Source organism: Cibotium barometz, chromosome 43 (genome assembly GCF_041138505.1).
Source record: "Cibotium barometz isolate CiBa-2024 chromosome 43, ASM4113850v1, whole genome shotgun sequence".
Taxonomy (NCBI): Eukaryota; Viridiplantae; Streptophyta; class Polypodiopsida; order Cyatheales; family Cibotiaceae; genus Cibotium; species Cibotium barometz.
This window is the reverse complement of record NC_141088.1, coordinates 7,298,804-7,319,621: the sequence shown is the minus strand read 5'-3', so window position 1 is coordinate 7,319,621 and position 20,818 is coordinate 7,298,804. Positions and strand designations below refer to the sequence as shown.

At 46.6% G+C, this 20,818-nt stretch overlaps 1 protein-coding gene across 1 annotated transcript; it reads left to right on the top strand.

Annotated features, from left to right (window-relative positions):
* The first annotated feature begins 8,384 nt into the window (after positions 1-8,384).
* LOC147613486 (uncharacterized) lies at positions 8,385-20,553 on the top strand. The gene is made up of 2 exons (XM_086781141.1): positions 8,385-9,398; positions 18,893-20,553. The coding sequence occupies exons 1-2, from the start codon at positions 8,385-8,387 to the stop codon at positions 20,444-20,446; spliced, it is 2,568 nt and encodes an 855-aa protein (XP_086637267.1). The 3' UTR covers positions 20,447-20,553.
* Positions 20,554-20,818: the final 265 nt, after the last annotated feature.

The following is a 20,818-nucleotide window of genomic DNA, read 5'->3' as shown; positions in this document are numbered from 1 at the left end:
CAGGACCCTATCCACGCCCATCCAAGGAGGGTGGCGGTTCTTCTACGAGTGGGGGTTTACTCTTTGTATCTTCTGGGCTACTGCGAACACATAAGGAGAAGGAGGCTGATCAGTGGGATCGGCTGAATGCAAGGATTCGGTCCTTCATCTTTCTCAGTTGCAAGCCCTCAGTCATTGAACATATAAAGACTCTCCAAGGCGCCAGGGACATATGGCTGCGCTTGGGTACCCTCTTCGCCCGGATGACTCCGATGAAGCGGATGTCAATTGAGGTCCAGATGCGGACGCTCTCACCAGCTCAGTCACCTTCGATGAAGGACCATATCAACAAGCTTCAGCAGATGCAGCAGGATGTGCTTGCCGCAGGGAAGCAGATCGCCACAGAGGACATGGCAATTACATTGTTGTCTCATCTACCTGATACCTACAGTGCTTTTTATTCTTCTTTGATCACTTCGGGTAGGATGACGGATCTAACTTGGGAGGAGCTGGTCCCTATGGTGTTAGATCAGGAGGACAGATTTCGGCAGGACTCCGATGGCAAAGGTGGTCCTAAAGCTTTGACAGGAAAGGCTGCCCGGAATCAGAATCAGCCTCAGAATCAGAAGAAGAAGGGCAAAGGCAAGGCCCAGTCCAAACAGCAGCCTAAGGATGGTGAGAAGCAACAGGCTTCCAAGAAGGACGTGTCGTGCTATGATTGCGGCACACCAGGCCATATCAGTAGGAATTGTCCGAACAAGGGCAAGGCGAAGCAAGAAGCTACGGAGACAGGTACAGTTGCTCGTCTTGGAGCATGGGTACATCTCGACCTCCTCGAGAATGAGGCATCCTCCAGCGATGAGGCGGTTCTTTCAGCTTCCCCAGCCAGAGATTGGATTGTGGATAGTGGTGCTACTAAGCACATGTCTCCATCAAAAGAGGGTCTAACAAACCTCCGAGCGACATCTGGTAAGGTGTGCATTGGCGACAAGTCTACAGTTCCAGTTCATGCAGTCGGCGATCTCAGTCTCATCCCGGATGGGAAAGGTGGGACTTTTACTTCCCAGATTCTTTATGTTCCGGATCTCGGATTTCATTTGCTTTCGGTTAGGGAGCTATGTGCACTTGGGCTCCTAGTCGAATTTTCCGAGGATCATTTTTGGATACGGGACCAGAATTCCAGGGAGTTGGTCTGTGAAGGCGATGTGGAGCATGGTGTGTACAAGCTACATGAAGCCCGTGCATTATCTCTCTACTTACCTCAGTCAACCATCAGTAACTTATGGCATGCTCGGTTTGGGCATCTCAACTTTCAGTATCTGCGACAGGCGGCACGGATGGTGACAGGCCTACCAGATGTTGGGGTGCAACAGAACATTTGCAGTTCTTGTATCAAGGGTAAGCAGCATCGGGAGCCTTTTCCGAAAAAGGCATCCAGAAGGGCGACCCAGCCGTTGGAGCTGGTACACATGGATTTGTGTGGACCTATGCAGGAGGCTTCTCTTGGTGGCAGTGAGTATTTTATGCTCATTGTGGATGATTTCAGCAGGTTAACATGGGTTTTCTTCTTGAAACACAAAGGTGAGGCTTTTCCTAGTTTCAGAGGATGGTTGACTGCTGTTCAAAAGCAGTCTGGACACGTAGTAAAGACAGTCAGAGCTGATAAAGGTGGGGAATTCACTTCCGGAGCTATGGCCAGGTTGTGCGCAGAACAGGGCATTCAGAGGGAATTTGCAAATACAGGCACACCATCGGAGAATGGTGTTGTGGAGAGGAAGAACAGGACTGTTGTGGAGATGGCGAGGACAATGCTGGAGCACAAGAATCTTCCACCGAAGCTTTGGGTTGAGGCGGTTTCTACTTCAGTACACATTCTCAATCGGTCTCCTACGGCAGCAGTACCCGGGAAGACTCCCTATGAGGCCTTATTTGGTAAGAAACCGGATGTTTCTTATTTCCGCACTTTTGGTTGCGATGCTTTTGCACATGTGCCAAAGGCTCAGAGGGGGAAGATGGATGCGAAATCCAAGCGACGGATCTTTGTGGGATACAACTCAGAGTCTACAGGCTACAGGTTGTTTGATCCTACTACAGAGGAGATCGTCTTCAGCAGAGACATCATGTTTGATGAGACTAGTGTTCCAGAGGGGGTTCTGATACAGCCTACCCCGGCTGCGGATCCTCTGGTTCTCGGAGATCGGATTGACAGTTGGTTGCCAGCTCAGCATCGTAGACCGGCAGCGCCTACTCCACCTAGGCCGGAGCCGGAGCCCGTACAGGAGCCAGCTGAGATCTTTGAGGAAGATGCTGAGGATGTTGATACACTTCCAGATGATGGTGATGGATTAGCGGAGGATATGCCGGCTCGGCCTCCTCCCCTTTGGGCTCGTCAAACAGTACAAGAATCAGGTATTGAGGGCATTCCTTCAGATTGGGAGGTGACAGATGGCCCTAGACGTTCCCATCGACTTCGGGACAGAGGTGCAGTTGGTGAATACTTGCATGTCAACTATGGGTTGATGACCCGAGCTATACAGGACAGAGAGCCTACTGATGTAGGACAGGCCTTGAAACAGGATGTTTGGAAGAAGGCCATGGAACAGGAGATTGAAGCCATTGAGCGGAATGGCACCTGGGATCTGGTTCCCCGTCCAGCAAAACGGAAGGTTATTGGGGTAAAGTGGGTCTTCAAGACCAAGTATCGGAGTGATGGTTCATTGGACAAGCATAAGGCTAGACTTGTAGCCAAGGGTTATGCTCAGCATCCTGGAGTCGACTACGATGATACTTTTGCTCCTACAGCTCGGATGGCGACAATCAGGACTACTCTTGCTGTTGCTAGCAAGAAACGGTGGCCGGTATATCAGATGGATGTAAAGTCTGCTTTCTTGAATGGTGATCTTAAAGAAGAGGTCTATGTTGAGCAGCCTCCAGGGTTCCAGAATGCAAAGTCAAAGGGTATGGTTTACAGGTTGAAGAAAGCTCTGTATGGTCTTAAGTAGGCTCCTAGAGCTTGGAATGAGAAGATCGATACGTTCTTTCAACGCAAAGGATTTCACAGGTCAGCTGCAGACCCGAACTTGTACATTCACCGAGAGCATGGCCTTGCGACGGTCATTGTGCTCTATGTGGATGACCTCATCATTACAGGTGGGAATGTGGATCACATACAGAGGACTAAGGAGTCATTACAGCAGGAGTTTGAAATGACAGACATGGGTCTGCTCCACTTCTTTCTAGGATTGGAGATTTGGCAGAATCAGAGGGGGACCTTCATCTCCCAAAAGCGCTATGTTCAGGAGCTGCTCACAGCTTTTGATATGCAGGATTGTAGGCCCATTTCAACTCCAATGGATCCGAATGTGAAGCTTTCAGCTCATGATGAGTCAGAGTTGGTGAATGCTTCTTTGTACCGGAAGCTGGTTGGATCCCTAATCTGGTTGCTGAACACCAGGTTGGACATTTGCTTCGCGGTAGGACTCCTTGCAGGTTTCATGAGTCAGCCTAAGAAAACTCATTGGCAGGCCGCACTGCGGATTTTGCGGTACTTGAAGGCAACCCCGGAGCGTGGCATTTGGTATGCAGCTGGGCAAGCCGGTGATGATGTGACCTTGAGAGGATGGACGGATTCAGATTGGGCAGGGGACCTTGATTCTAGAAGATCTACGACAGGTTACTGCTTTTCGCTTGGATCAGGAGCGATTTCTTGGAGCAGTAAGAAGCAGCCCACAGTTGCTTTGTCGTCCACCAAAGCTGAGTACAGGGCAGCCTGTTCAGGCACTTGTGAGATTGTTTGGCTTCGTCGGTTGCTAGGGGAACTTGGTTTTCCACAGCGGGATAGTTCAGTGATTCATTGCGATAACCAGAGCTGCTTGGCCATTGCGCGGAACCCAGTGTTTCATGCTCGGACCAAGCACATTGAGATACAGTATCACTTTGTTCGGGAGAAGCTCTTGGATGGCACTATTGCTTTGGTCTACTGCAAGACGGAGGAAAACTTGGCGGATCTCTTCACGAAGGCTCTTCAGCAGAGTTTGGTGCAGGCTCACTCCAGATGCCTAGGATTGATTCCACATCCTGGATCTGAGAGGGGGTGTTAAAGGTCAGAGTCAGTCCCAGAGTGTGTCATATTATGGCCCTTGGTTGTGGGATGGCCACCCAATTTTATTGAGTCAGTTCGCTATTTTTCTCATGCTGGAGGGAATTTATTTCTTAAATTCCAGTCGTGGGCCAATTTTATTATTTCCCAAAGTGTTGGACTAACACTTTGGGTGGGTATAAAAGGCCACGCCCTCTTGTCATTTCACTCACTTCAGTCGTGGTCAAGAGTCCTCACTCACGGGCAACACCCACGCGAGGTCTCTCCTTTTGTATCAGCGTTTTCATCTTGATTAAGTATTGAGTACTTTCTCTCGCTCCTCTCTCTCTTCTCCTTAGCGTTTTCACTTCCGCTGCCATTCTTCACACGAGTATCTACCAGGCAAACACAATCCTGTAGCAGATGCTCTCAGCCGGAAGTCCGGCACATCGCAGACAGTTCAACCCATCACAGTCATTGAGCTTAATGGAGTGGAGTTGGACAACATGGAGGAGTATCGTGATTCTGCGGAGTTCGGTACACCTTACAGCCTTGCATTGGCTGGTGAGCCCGGCCATTACAGCATTCAAGATGGTTGGCTACTTTACAAAGGTCGCCTATGTCTTACATCTTCATTTAGAGCAGCCGCATTGCACGATGCTCACGATTCTCTTGTTGGGGGTCATCGGGGCATCAACAGTACTTTGGAGAAGCTAGAGCGCCAGTTCCATTGGCCACGCATGAGGAGGGATGTGTACGAGTATGTGCAGAGATGCCAGACTTGTCAGAAGGTTGCACCACCTATTGGAGCATGGTGACACCGCATGTACAACAGTTACCCGCAGTACCCGCAGTTGCCCGCATGCATTTTTAGCAAAATCCCGCAGTTGTCGTATGCTGCTACGGAGAGTCTCCGAGTGAGCTACGGAACGGGACGAGCTAGACGCAAGTTTCAGATCTCAATTCTGAGGTCGGACGGGCGCAGTAGCGAAGGGGGCATTTTTGGTCAATTTAAAGTCAAAAGTGAATGGTTTTTAAACCATTAAAAGAAGAGGACAAACAAATGGGAGTCGGCTGATTTCCTTATAGGGGTATTTAAAGAACCTTATTCCCTCTTCTTTTTCCATGCATCCAGCGAGAGGAAAAGCAACTTCAGCCTTTCCAACTCAGCCCAACAACAACACAGCAAGCACGCGGTACAACAGCAGCAGCAGTCGGAGCAGCAGGTACGGCCCGGAAAACGCGCCGGATTTTCCGCCGCAAATTCCGGAAAGCTGTTCTGCGCGTCGCCAACATCCCCTGCAGCGTGCCTGCGCAGACGGTTCGTCATTCTGACCTCCGGGTGGCCAGATACGGCCAAAACAGTTCGTAACCGGGTAATTTCTGCCCAAAACAGTGTAAAAACAACAGATAAGCATAAGGGTATCTCACGGTATCCGTTGCCCATCTCAGTCTCGTTTCTCTCATCTCTCCTCATTGTTTTGAAGTGAATACACCGCACGCATAATAAGCACTATCTGTAGTGGTGTTTCTTGTGCTCAGTTTCCTCAAGTTCCGCACAAGTGGGCGTGTGCCGACCAAGTAGTACAACAGTGGTTGGTGCATGTTACACAGAAGCTCATGATCTTGTCAATGTGGGAATTATAGTGGGAAAGTGGGAATTATAGTCATTCTAGTTTTGCATGTTCATGATGTTATTCTGCGCGCCGGTGATGTTATTATGCATGTCTTATGGTGTCAATTCAGCGATGTACGCAATGTCTTGTGGTGGGTGGCATCATTCTTCATGCAAGTGCCATTATTATGAGAGGCAAAGGCATCTCTCTGCATGCTCCTCAAGCCAGACTATGCAGGGAATTTCAAAAGCAAACAAGGCATAATAGATGTTACAAAAACAATGCTCCATACCTTCATGAGCAAGCAGAAATTGCATGAAGCACTCACTTGGGAAAATGGGTGCCAAACCAAACAAATGTGTGTAGATCAAATTGTAGCTGATGTGAATGCAGAAAGACGTGTGTGCGTGTGTGTGCGTGCACTTGTGTATGTGTGTGTGTGTGGGGAACTACAAAATTTTTTCCGCCACGGTTTTCTCTCACGCTGTGCTGCGTTCTAAAACGTGAAAATGTGTCCGAGTGCCTGTGTGTGAGAGGGGCACCCGGACATAGTTTCATTTTTGACCGCCCAAGGGTTATGACAACAGCCTTGGGCGCCGGATGCATGTGAAGCCAGCCTAAAACTTCTGTTTCCCTTATGTTTCCCTACAGTGTTCAACATCATGAGCTTCTGCAGCCAAGGTTCCGCATACCTTGCTAGGGGCAGTGGGGCGCAGGGGGCTGCCGGTCCCCTCCTTCGGGGCCGGCAGCCACTGCACCTAGGTAGGCATCCTCCGCCTCGATTGCAGAAGCTCATGATGTTGTCAATGTGGGAATTATAGTGGGAAAATGTCTAAGTGGTACTATCCATTTTTCAAAACCCTATCGAAAGCAAAATGCCGGGCGCGAAATGTGCAGTAGTGTGCGATTGAGAGAGAGAGAGAACTGCCTTTGCGATTGAGAGAGACAGAGAGCAGTTTTCAGCTTCGCCCAGCCAAGGCTGCTTGCGACCCGGGCACTGATGTGCAACGAGACAGGCCCTACCCCCCTGGCCCCAAGGTATGCTATGCCTTGCTCCTTGAAGCTCATGATGTAGGGAAATATGAGGGAAAAGGGAGTTCTTTCCCCACAGGAGCATCCATGAAAGAGGCAAGGTCGAAACATCTTGCTGCTGGCAAAATATTTTGCTACATCATGAAGGAACATGCTGCAAGCAAGGTGAGGGTCGAGGTGGGTGAGGGAGAGGGGGTGAAATGTAGAATGCTGGGGTTGGGGGGTTGGGGTGGGGAGGGTAGAAGAAGCAAGGAGAGGGGTAATGGTGAGGAGCTTTGATGTGTGTGTGGTTGTGCAAAGCTGTATATAAAGAATGAGGTGCCTTATTCAAATTGAAGACTCCTATTCGTTCAATATCATAAGTTGTGTTTTAGAACTCTACTTTTCATAGGCAAGGAAAGCCGAGGACTAAGATGCCAGAATCAATGCGCTTAAGGGTACATCAATTTTGGAGTAAGTTTTGCTTGTCAAGGGGGATCATTGATCTTGCATCAAAGCATTATGTCACGTGAACCTAGACTGAAGAGTGGACATGTGTTGTTCAATCCATTAATTACATTCTGATTTTTTTCAACCACCATGTCTGAAATGTGTGCTCATTTCTTTGGTTGTGCAGGTGATACCAATTGAGTCAAAGTGGCAGCTTGGCTGAAGGTAGCTCTACCACATTAGTTGCACTCTGATTTTGTTCAACTAGCACTTTTGGACCATGTTTGAAAAGTGTGCTCGTTTCTGAGTTGAATTGGCAATTTGGCTGAAGGTAGCCCTACCACATCGATTCCTACAGTAGAACAGAGTGCTCTATCACGGCGCTAATAAGAGGTAAGGGTGCTTTTGGCTCCTATTTGGAAAAATCCAATTTTTCTCTTTCAAAATCTAGAGAGCTTTTATGTTTCTTTTGTAAGTGTCTAAGCTGTGTGTGTGGTGATCATGCTTCTTGGAGTCTTTATATTGCCTCTAGTGCAAAGAGTTTGTTGGCATGTGTTTGGCGGCCCTTGATTCTCGATAATACTTGGAACTCCTCACACTGTCCACCAAGTTGAGTACTTAGGTTTTTCTGGTTGGCATGCCTTTTATCAGTAGTCTAGCTCTAGACCTTCTTATACGAGGGATCTCAAAGTCCTCTTATAGGAGCTAGATGTTGCCTTTGAGTTGCATTTGTCAATCTGGGTAGCCTCAACATTTGAGTCTGCTAGTGAGCCCGACTGTAGTGCTGGACTACTGATTCCAACAACCGAGTGTGTAATGTGCCACAAACGAGATTGTAGATAGATGTTGGGGTATGTCTGCATGATCACCAACACTTAGGATGCAATGTCACACCAACGAGATTGTAGATGCTGGGGTATGTTAAGAGCTAATTGTCGAAGATATAGCTGAAAGTTGGAGACAAGGGACTGTCTGGTGAGCTGAGCATATTGTATGAAGAAGGAACATAATAGTAGAGAGGCTCTTGGGTGTGTGGAGTGCGTGTGTTAGAGGATATCTTCAACCACTACGTCTGAAAAGTGTGCTCATTTGTTTGGTTGTGCAGGCGATACGAATTGAGTCGAAGTGGCAGCCTGACTGAAGGTAGCTCTACCACATTAGTTGCACTCTAATTTTGTTCAACTAGCACGTTTGTTTGAAAAGTGTGCTGGTTGTGCAGGTAAACTTCTGTTGGCAGAAGAGCTGTGTAGATGGCTGAGTGGAGGCTCATACCTCATGGAGGCAGTGGATTACCATCTGTAACCACGGAAGAGGACGTGATAGATTACATCGAAGGGCTAACAAGTGGTCGATTGACACTCAACATTTTGGAGCATCTCGTAAATACAAGTGTTACAGGAGGATTTCACTATGCGTTGGTATATTTGGGAGATTTCCTTATGAAGAAGCTAGGCTATGAACCTGACGTTTTGTACGAGCAGGCTCAACAGTTGCTCGAGGATTCAGAGCTTCGGAAGGGCAACTTTGTTTTGAAGAAGATCACAAGTGTGGATAAAATTCATTTGTCCATTCAAAACGCTTTAGGGGGAGTGAGAGATGATGCCGAGGACGAAGTTCAAGCATCTACAATTCATGTGCTCAAGCTTTATAGTACCTTGATGAACCAGGTTGCAGAACATTATCACCAGCCTTGTATGCAGAGGATGGAGGGCACAGGATATGGCACCTGGCTTGACCAAAAGGCCCACATGGGTGATTTGTTGCATTGCAACAATCCCAGATTTTCTCAATTTTTACCGTTGATTTACTTTCTTGCCAAGAAACCACTTATGGATTGCACATCCCTAGGCACTATGGACAGTGATCTACCAACCTTTGATCGAAAGTGGAATAGGTGGTTGGTGAGGTACCCTGTTATAGAGCATATGCTCGATCCCCCCCTCGTGGTAATTGAGTTGGTGCCTCCTGTATTAGCTAACATTACGGTAGCCGGATTGCTTGCTCCCTTGTTAAATCAGTTTCAAGCCCTTTTGAATGCAGGGAATCCACTTCCTTTGTTGTCAAACACCATCCCTATACAGTTGAATGACCCTGCAGGACCTCAAGGAGCACGATTTGATGGTGTATTTGTTTGTGCTACTTCTGATGATGCTATGACCTTCGCAAGCATCATACGAACCCATTTTCACAATGCAAATATGTTGGGTGGTGGAGGGCCAGCTATGAGAGTTGTAGTATCCTGCAGCTCACCCAGAAATTTCAGGGTATTTTGAAATCCCATAACCACCCAAAATGAGGGATAATGTAATCAAACAACATTGCTACAGTATCTGCGTCACAAGTAGGCAAGGTCATGCCTCCATCCACTTGTGAGTGTGAGATAGTAGAAACATGGTTATGGATTTCTAAAGCTCCTTTTGTCTCACTTGGAAAATTATGAAAAATGGATTTTACTTGAGTTGAATGGTTCTCTTATTTGCATTTGTTGCCAATTGATTTTGCATATATGTCTTCAGGTTCAAGGTTTAGTGTTTATTTTCTCTTGTGATATAATTTTGATACTCAAATTTGTGTAGCTAAGCCAGGACCTTGATTTTGATCGTGCACATATTCGTCAACAGTTCAATAAAGATGCATGCATATGCAATAGAAGTACAAGGCCTGTTACTATTTTACATGATTTCTTTTCATTGATGTGTATTTGGTTTTAGTGTTTCCAATCTGTTTTCTACTTTTCTTTGGTTAATTAAAGAAAAAATAGGCATTTGATGTGCACAGACCAAAGCAGGGTTGTGCAGAACTTGTCTTCTATTGATGTGATTTCTTTTCTGTTTACATGTTCATACAAGATAATTTCAAGAGTGCTATAATCATTCCTAAAAGTTAAGTGCAGAACTTATTGATACATTCATATCAGAGAAGTGGGATGCCATACAATGCTTGAATTCACAACACGTGAACTAGAGGTTGATGTAATATGTCAAGGAAGGATCCTTTGAAGAGTACTTATCCTCCAGAGGTCCAGCGTCCTTGGATTTATTCTTCCACTTATCCGAGTATTTTTGATATACGTTATGTCGTGTTCCCTTTTATTATTATTATTATTATTTCTTTTAGACCACACCGTCGGGGCAATTCACACATATCACACCTACGAACTTGGCGCATCGATTGCAACCTCGTCCCAAATCCTTACCACTAGGCTACCACTTTGGGGACCATTATGGTCGTGTTCTTGTCTCCTTGACATCTAGAATTGATTCAGCCCCTTGAAGCAGGGCGACTTTTGCTGCTGTTCTGAGCTGGAGGATGGTTCATGGCTCGAAACTTTGATGGTTCGAGGCTCCAGAAACAAGGTTCTTGAGGATATCACAGGTGGTAAGATGCATGATATGGGCGGACTGTATTGATGCAATCAGTTGATAGTTCTTCAAAATTTGCATTCAAAGATGCATGGTGGGTGCGGGCTGTATTGATGCAAACAGAATTGATAATTTCTTGCCGGGGTGCAATACATGTGCATATGAAAGTTTTATATGCATATGAAAGTTTTATGAACACTCGGGTGGATGCTTATGCCGATTGATTGGGTCTAGAAAGGGAGGTTTGGGGTGACTAAATTTGCATTCAGCCAAGCTCCTCATAGAACTCTCTGTTCGGTGTATTCCGTGACAATGTAGGGCAACAATGCCACTCCCGTCATGGTCCAGAGTCAACAGAAAGCAAATCATGACCATGGAAAAGGCCCTCCTTATTTTTTGGAATGGAATGGATTCCAACGAAACCTGATGTGTCAAGCTCATAATTTTTTGGTTGTCACTTTCATTCTGAAAATGTTGATGTGTCAAGCTCATATTTTTTGGTTGTCATTTTCAAGGCTGGAATATTTGCCTCCCCAAGACCATGATGGAAGTGAATGAAAGATGGTCTCTTTTTCCTACTCAGGAAAATGGGTCACCCCTAACAGGGCTCCCCATTTTCCTGGGCGTTCCCCTGTTCCATTCCCTAGTCCGTCATTTCTTCAGAGGAAGTCAAAGTCAGAGTTACTTTTCCACCAGAGCTTGATGTCCTCATCACTACGATTGAGGAGAACATGCAAAGGACACAACTTTTTGGATTCCTTCCGGGTAGGGGTCAACAGATTCGGGCAGTTGGGGGTATCCACGAATTTCAGACTTCTGGGCAGTTGATATTTTACTCCCGATTTACATTCAGCAGACCAGGCTAAGTGGGTACTCTCTATCAGTCCAGTGGTTTATCAGGAGCATATTATGTATATTTGGCTGTGGAGCAGAGGATTTGTTCTGACGGTATCAGGACCCATGATGATTTCTTTTTGGGTTCTCTTCCCAGGTTTCTCATCGGAGGTTAGTTCATCCACCAGGGCGGTAGAGCTAGCCATGCGGATACGGTGATCACATCTGGAGTCACTACACTCAGGCTTTAGTTGGGGTTGGTACTGCCGGGGCACAGGTCACTGCACTATTTCCGTTCTCATAGCCACTGCCCACAGTTATTAGATATCAGAGAGTTGATGGATCGGAGGTTGAGCAGAGGGTCGAGGATGAGGGCCCGCTAGATCAGTGGCTCTTTTGCAGGAAAAGAGGCCATTTCATCTGAGATTGTCCTAGCAGAGGACACATGACTCATGACTCATGATCGAGCAAGGTCAGAGGGCTCACATCTCAGAGCCTCAGCCCGCCTCAGAGATTCCACCCATACAGACAACCTTCTGCAGAGATACTACCAGGGACACATATCTCAGAGATCCTGAGGTTGCAATAGAGGACAGAGAGGCTTAGTTCATCCCTGTTCGGCGGAGACATAGGAAGAAGCAGGCACATAGATGCATGGGACCTCCAGAGCCTCACCTCGCCTCAGAGACTCCGCCCGGAGTTACACAACCTTCTTCAGAGACTCCCTTAGTGACATACATAGCCTTCTTCAGAGATCCCGCCGCTATTGATAGAGACATTGGAGACACAACCAGTCGGAGAGATCTTGGAGGTTGCAGTAGAGGATAGAGAGCCTCAGTTCATCCCTGTTTGATGGAGACGTACATGGAGACAGACACAGAGACGCATGAGATCTGCAGGCGGAGACAGACTTTTATGGAGACCACTCGCCAGGACTTCATTGCACTGACGAGAGAGTGAGGATACACAGATGGTTGTACCTACAGCTGAGGGAGAGATTCAGGATACATAAGTTCCCTAGACACAACTCCTAATGTCCCCCAGCCTTCTATGGACACAGTTCCTATTGTCCTCCAGCCTTCTATGGACAATAGCTCCTACAACCCACCCCCCTGCGGCATAAGCCATCACAGGGGCTTGAGCAGAGCGAGCATTTCAGGACACCTGTCAGAAGATTGCACAGTCAGGATCATGAGCCTCTACAGCAGTCTTCATCTTCTCCGGGCCAGGGGTCCTCGGGCCAAGGGTATGGGTCTGGTACACTTAGCCACGGATCATATGCTCAGGTAGTCACACCAAATAGGAATGAGGGAGGGGAATCACTATGGAAGGATGACACGTTCACAGTGGGCACTTCTCGAGAGGGGCAGGATACTTTCGTAGGGACCACTCCATGGACTATTTACACATTCTAGGAGAGGTGGTCCTTATACTTCCCATACAGTGACTTTACAGGATCCTTTGGCCCTCGGCGAGGAGGCGTTCCCTAGAGCGGAGGTCACGCCGACAAGTAGACCCAGACGGATGGATAGGGACATCCCACCCCACTTTTGGGTATTCATTCCTTCTGCCATTGTGGGGGAGTATCACAGACTTATGCTTGTTCCCATTTTTTGTAGATGGGTGAGGGATTCGGGGCAGTACCTTGGATCGAGAGCTGACTCCAGATTGGGTATTCAATTGTATTCTTCTTCATTACAATCGTCTGGGCAGCAGATATGGATGACAGAGGTGATTGAATTGGAGATAGCCTGTCAGGAATAGTGTATGACAGAGGTGATTGAGTTGGAGATAGCCCGTCAGAAATAGTGTATGACTTAGTCTACCCTTCTTCATGGCATCGTCTGTTCATAGATCCATACTTGTGAGCACATGTTCTAGCCAGGGGCAAAGGGTAGATGCCTTCTTTTTCTCTTCGTTGTGGTGCTACCCTTGGATCGCATGGCACTTGGTTTGATGCCGGACCTTACATCGAGCAATGCTTGCACAGCTCTGGATCTGGCTTTTGTATTTCAGTTGAGTCAGATTTGGTCCACTATCCGATATGCTATTTGGGTGGACACGACTGTCATGGATATTCACGTTGATGCCTTGGGCACTCTTTCCACACATCCAGTTTATCTATCATTTCTTGGAATGTAAGGCCTTAACGGGTTCAAGAGAGGAAGGAGCAGAGCACAGATTCTTAGGGACAGCCTCCGATTGATTTCTTTGGGACAGCCTCCAATTGATTTCCCATGGATCAGCCCTGGACGTTGTCCTTACACAGGAGCACGAGTTATCTCAGGAGAGGATTGACAGTTGTAGTTCTCTAATTAGAGGGCCGAGCAGGACAGTTTGGAGCCTAGAGACATCGATGGTGAGGGTACACTGGTGGGAGAGCTGCGTGGCCTTCGTCATTCTACAGTTTGAGAATACTACAGTCTACCATTGGTATTCTCAACATCTATGCTCATGCCTAGATCAGAGACGAGAGCTATGGAGACGGCTCAGAGACTCACTACCTCATGCAAATACTTGGATTGTTGGAGGGGATTTCAACATGGTTGAATTCCTTGAAGACAAAGTTGGCCAGACAGTAGGGGGATAGAGAGAGGATGCTACATGCTAGTCTACATGACACCCACAGATTGGATGATTTCTCCCTTAAGGGGAGATATGCGAGTGCCACGGGTGGAAGTCGGAGACACGAGTGAGAGAGCATGAAGGAAACTGAAATGCAAGGAGCGAGAGTCGAGGCATCGGCTGCAATAGATTGATGTTGATAGCAAAGTACCTCAATTTATAGGCTAGTGGTAGCCTTGTCTTCCACACACATACATCACTGACGAAGTAGAATCTCACAGTGACATCATAGATGATGTCACACACAAACATATCTTGGCCATATCTAGCCCTAAAGGTCAAGTGACCCTTCAAGCATACATAGAGCCAAGCTCACAAAAAGGCATGACTAGACACTTTTGGGCATATTTGTGCATTTGCATGCCAACCACTCATGTACACTAGTGACTAGGATTTGGGCACTTGCATTTATCCCAAATAGGAGCATTCAATTACATTTTTAGCACAAAAATACCAAAAACACCAGAAGACACATAAAAAGCACAAAAAAGAGCATTTCTAGAGCAAAATCTACATTTCAAAGGTTTTAAACAAGTGCGGGAAGGGTGGGGACATACCTGAGCCTCAGATAAACTTGATACAGAGCTTGTTTAAGACCAAATTTTCTCTTTGGATGCTCCATCGACATGTGACTGTTGATGGTATGCTCTTGCAGCTTGCTCAAGGGTGCAATCCAGAGTTTGAGCATAGGGCAGTGTTGTGCACACCTAGGCCCTGCTTTGACATAAGTTTCAGTCTTTTGACTGTCGATGGTCCAAACAGAGTGTGGAAATCTCACTATCTGAGCATATTTGGATAGTACAGACTTTGCTGATTCAAACGGTGTAAAGAGCTCCTCAAACGGACACTTGGAGCTCAAGTTACAACCAAAACAAGATTGACAACGCTTAAAATAGCTTTACGTTGCTCAACTAACTCCAAAGAGCAGGCAAGACCGACCTTGCAAACGGGCATTTACACACATGCACTTGCATCCACATAAACACCGCTCTTAAACGAACCAAAAGATCAACAAAAAGCGCCTTAAAAGAAACCCTCAAAGGTCGACAAGAAGCGTAAAAGGAACAAGGAATATAAACGCAAGCGAGAGCACAAAACCAAACAAAAGTCCTCATCACCTAGGCACGTGTTCTTGCAACCAAGCATGAAGGCATACGAACAAGGTGAGACTTGGAAGGCACAATTCCATTGCACATATTGCTCTTGGACGAACCTACGAGTCGTCACGCCAAACCAAGGAACATAAAGCACCACGCACAAGGAAGCAAGTGCAAATACGCCTAAGCACTAAAACCTTGAAGCACTTTCAAAACGAATGAAAGCACCCACCCAAGGAACACACAAGCCCATAAAGCAACCAAGTGCATACTAAGAGAAAGGTGACATCAACACATTAAGGAACATAAGACCTAAGTCAAAACACATTGCATTCCAACAGGCACAAATCTCATATGCATCTTAGGTCCGGCATGACTATAGAGCCCATGAGCATTGCAAGCACGAATATTTCATCATAAGAGAGCAGAACTCTCCCACGCCCACAACTAAGTGCAATCCGAGAGGAGCAATCCTCCTCGAGTGACAGTGAGATTCATATCACATCGGGAAGTGAGAAATCTCAATCCATGGATTCTCTTATTGACCTAGATGGTGATGGGTTCTCAAGCAAGAATCCTTTTGAAGAAATGGAGAGGCAAACCTTAAGTTCAAACCCATTTGACATCCGTCTTGTCTTTTCGGGTGAGAAATCACTTGGGACTAAGATTTACACGGATCCTCTGAACTGCCATGTGGTCAAGATCGAGTAAGTATTTAGAGCGAGCTTCATCAAGCGAGCTTGAAGCGAGCTTGGCCACCAACTATTGTGAATAGCGAGTAATTTCTAGCTTTTTGGGAATCGGCAGGAGCAAATCCTCAAAAGATTCCATCCTTCCCTACTACCTCTCTCTTGAAGGAATAATGAAAGATTCTCTCTCCTCAAATCAATACACATTCTCTCTCTAAATATTTGCATGAAAATCCTTCGCATGCATGCACCACATATTACAAGTTCTATAAATAGAAATCTCCCTCTATATATATTGATCTCCCTCTATTTCAATATCATTCTCTTATTGCTCTATATAATCGATGTCTACCATCACAGTCTCTCAACTTGCCAAATACCTTTTGGATTTAGAGATCCCCACCATTTCTGAAGAAGAGGAGGCCACCCTTTCACAAAATGATCTTGTTCGGAGACGGTATATGTGCTCTCACTTTTGATATCTCAAAAACCTTGGCCTCCTCATTGACCATAGCGCTATGGCGAGATATATTTTCAGTTCTTTTGCATATTTGAAGGTGTACTTATCTAATTTTTTTACATGTATATTTTGCAGTGGTGCGGTGTGAATCATGCACAATTTGCCTTGTATGCATGTAGTAGACGTCTCGGATACCATGAAATATCTCACGAAGATCGGAGAAAGGCGGTGATATTTGCTACAAATATAACAAATCATTGTCATCAAATGTGTCTGCATGTTGTCCAAGTTTTGGAGTCTCCCTTTGTATCAAGGGACATCAAAGCAGCTGTAGCTTTATGCTCTCTTAGACTTATTTACTTCCCTTGCTAAATATGTTGCAATCTCATCCATACCTTCCCTTTTTTCTTTACATATGTAATGCGTAATGAAGGTTTTCTTGGACCACATCAGTTGTCTTAAGCTCTCTTAGATGTGGGATTTGTATTGTTATTCACTTTTGTTCTCCAATTTCCAGCGAGCCTCTCTCTCATAAAAATCCCCTCTCTCTCTCTCTCTCTCTCTCTCTCTCACTCTAAAAATCTCTCTCTCTAAAAACAATTTGACGCAAAAAATTAAAAAAACAAATCTCTCTCTCTCTCTCTCTCTCATTAAAAACTCTCTAGAGATAGAGCTCTCCCTCTCTCTCTCTCTCTAAAAAATCTCACGCAAAAGATTAAAAAAATAGAACTCTCTCTCTCTCTCTCTCTCTCTCTCTCTCTCTCTCTCTCTGTGTCATTAAACTCTCTAGAGATAGAGCTCTCTCACTCTCTCTCTCTAAAAAATCTCAATCTCTTTCTTTCTCTCTCTGTGGAAATTTTTTAGACGCAAAGAAAATAAACAAATCTCTCTCTCTCTCTCTCTCTCTCTCCAACCTTTCTATCACCCAAGTGTGGTAGATTCATTTTGTTCTTGGAGGCATTTGAACACGTTGTGTTCAAATCCTCCCGTCAGATATATCGTTTTGGTCTCTTGGGATTGCTCCTACAATGCTAAAATTTTCTCTCTCTCTCTCTCTCTCTCTCTCTCACACACACACACACACACACATAAAAACAAACCCCCCTCTCTCTCTCTCTAATTCAAATCTCTCTCTCTCTCTCTCTAAAAACTCTCTAGAGATAGAGTTCTCTCACTCTCTCTCTCTAAAAAATCTCTCTCTCTCTCTCTCTCTCTCTCTCTCAAACTTCTCTCTCTAATTGAAATCTCTCTCTCTCTCTCTCTCTCTCTCTCTCTCTCTAGAAATCTCTCTCTCTCTAAAAAAAAATTTGATGCAAAAAGTAAATCTCTCTCTCTCTCTCTCTCTCTCTCTCTCTCTCTCTCTATCTCATTAAAAACTCTCTAGAGATAGAGCTCTCCCACTCTCTCTCTCTAAAAAATCTCACGCAAAAAATTAAAAAAACAACTCTCTCTCTCTCTCTCTCTCTCTCTCTCATTAAACTCTCTAGAGCTAAAGCTCTCTCACTCTCTCTCTAAAAAATCTCAATCTCTTTCTCTCTCTCTCTCTCTCTCTCTCTCTCTCTCTCTCTGTGGAAATTTTTTTGACGCAAAAAAAAAAACAAATCTCTCTCTCTCTCTCTGAAACTTCGCTCTCTAATTGAAAATTCTCTCTCTCTCTCTCTCTCTCTCTCTCACACACACACACACACACACATACACACATAAAATCAACCCCCCCCCCCTCTCTCTCTCTCTCTCTCTCTCTCTCTCACACACACACACACACATAGACACATAAAAACAACCCTGCCCCCTCCCTCTCTCTCTCTCTTTCTTCCCCCCCTATTTCTCAAATTTTTTTTTCAAAAGTTTTTTTTTTAAATTTTAAATTTTACCATTAAAAAATAAATAAAAATTTCTGTCTCTCTCTCTCTCTCTCTCTCAAGAAAACTCTCTCTCTCTCTCTAACTAAAAATCTCCCTCTCCCTCTCTCTCCCTCTCTCTCTCTCTCTCTCTCTCACACACACACACACACACACACACAAACAACCCCCCCCTCTCTCTCTAAGTCAAAAATTTCTCTCTCTCTCTCTCTCTCTCTCTCTCTCATTAAAAAAGGAAGGAAGATTTACGGGAGATGAAATAACAAGGGACGATCACATGAGATGTAATAATAGGGAAGAAGAACTAGAGAGAGAGAGAGAGAGAGGAATGAGAGAGATCACGAGAAAAACAAGAGGAGAGAGACAAAGAGAGTGGGAGTGAGAGAGAAAGGAGGAGGAGGTGATCATGAGCAAGATAGAGAGAGAGGGGGGTGACATGAAAGAGAGAGAGAGAGAGAGAGAGAGAGAGAGGAATCTTTTAGGAATCTGCTCGCCGATTCCAAAAAAGCACTCGCTAGAAATTGCTCTACCCCCCGCCACCAATCTCCCATTGTCCCTCCAAACTAAATTGGAGCGAGCTTGGCCACCCACTTTTGGTATTAGGACTCAACCTCTCTCTCTCTCTCTCTCTCTCTCTCTCTCTCTCTCAGCGCAGAAGCTCTCCATCGCTCCCCTGTCTCCCCCTGGGCACGATGGTGGCACCCAGCGGGGGGGTTAGCTCTCCATAGCCTTCGCCACCACCTTGCCAATGAACAGCAGGCCTGCTGCAACACCCTGCGCTCGAGTCTCCACTTTCGATGCTCCCTGCTCTGAGCCTTAAGCTTCACAGTGTACCGACTATAGTGCTTCGCCATTCGCCTCATTCAGTCCGCCCACCTCCTCGGGAGCGCTCAGGCCACAGTCTACAGAGCTTCACCACGTTTCATCAACCCCACCTTTTGCCTCATTCAGTCCGCCCTTCACCTCCTCGGGAGCGTTCTCTGCAGAGCCTCATCATCTTCGCCCTCTCTCACACCTTCATCGTCGCCTTCTCTCACATCTCCACCCCCCTTTTTTTCACACCCACACCCTCATACACCCATTCTGCCATCACCCACACATCTCCGCTCACCCATCTCCCCCATCCTTCGCCCCTCCTCGGGCAGAGCCACGCCCACTTGCATCTCACTCCGCCTCCATTCACACACCTCCATCCCCACTCACACACCTCCTCGGCAGAGCCACGTCCGCTTGCATCTCACTCGGTCCCCATTCACACACCTCCATCACCATACCCTCGCTTCCGTTCTATACACACACACACATACACTCAAGCACATGGCACACATCCGCACACACACATACACACACACACATACACTCAAGCACATTGCACACATCCACACACATCCACACACATCACATCACATCACAAACACACACACACATACATTCTCTCATTACACATCGCGCCTACGCCGAACATTGTATACATCGACTATCACGATGCCTGCAAAGGACCACTCTTCAACGGAGCTTGACGGCGGTTCGTCGTCACCACCCGACCCGAAGGGGCTGCCCTCAACGGCTCTACCCCAAAAGCAAACACAAGGTACTCCCCTCACTCCACACAAAACAACGGGTCCTCGGACCCCTCTCGAGAAGCTCACATACGTCACCATGTTGGCGGCTCCCAACAAGCAAGAAAAGAGGGATCGGCTCATCGCCACCGTCACTATACTCGAGGAAGAGAACCGCTCCCCGCCTTAGCGCGCTTGAGGCCCAAGTCCAAGTCATCACCACCACCGCCACTAGCAAAGTCACAGAAGTGGAAAGCAAGCTCAACCACGTCGAAGCCAAGATCACACGAGGCAACGAAACCGACATTGCAATCAAGGTACAAAAGTGTGTCACCACGGAGCTCCGTGAACGACAACTCCGAGAAAAGAATGCCCTTCGGGGGGCTCCCGCCCGAATGGGACGCCCGAATGGGACTCTTACGAGGGCCCCTACAACGAATGTCTCTCTCTCCTCAACAAGACCATCAAACAACCACATCTACCAACCGACATCAACCCACCCGATACTCACATCCCGGACGGTCAAACCGTCCTCGTCTTCAAGAATAAGGATGATCGCCTCAAGCTATTACAACAAGCCCGCCTTCTCAAAGGCACGAAGATTTGGCTCGCGGAAGAGCTCACCCCTTCGCAACTCAAAAACAAGGGGGAGGAGCTCAAGAAAGTCAAGGAAGCTCGCACACAAGGTAAATGGGCGGTCTACCGCGGTGGGAGAGCTATCATCCAGGAGTTTAACACTCCCAAGCCCTCCACCGCACCACCGGACCCCCCTTCTTAGGCCCTTTCTTTGTTTAGTCAGTTTGCTCTTTTCACCCTTTTCCTAAGGTTATCCTCTCCAGCCACCATGTACCCCCAGTTTTAATGACCCCCGGGTCCCTACACTAACTCACTAACCATCACCCTCTCCCTTGAGAGAGGAGACACTCTTTTGTACGACCCCTTTGGTCCCATAGGCCATATTTGGTCTCTGTGGACGTTAATAGACTATCTATCTATCTATCTATCTATCTATCTCTCTCTCTCTCTCTCTCTCTCTCTCTTTGTGTGTGTGTGTGTGTGTGTGTTACTCTCTCCACTCCTCTCAATCACCCTCCGTTCCTCTCTCTCTCTCTCTCTCTCTCTCTCTCTCTAACTCCATCTCTTTCCCATTTCCTCCCCTCTCTCTCTCTCTCTAACTTTTCTCTATCCATCTCTCT

Bases quoted from the DNA above. Each gene is read 5' to 3' on its own strand.
- LOC147613486 (XM_086781141.1), top strand. From the start codon at position 8,385: ATGGCTGAGTGGAGGCTCATACCTCATGGAGGCAGTGGATTACCATCT. The intron at 9,399-18,892 runs GTATTTTGAAAT...TAAGCTTCACAG, and splicing joins GCTCACCCAGAAATTTCAGG to TGTACCGACTATAGTGCTTC.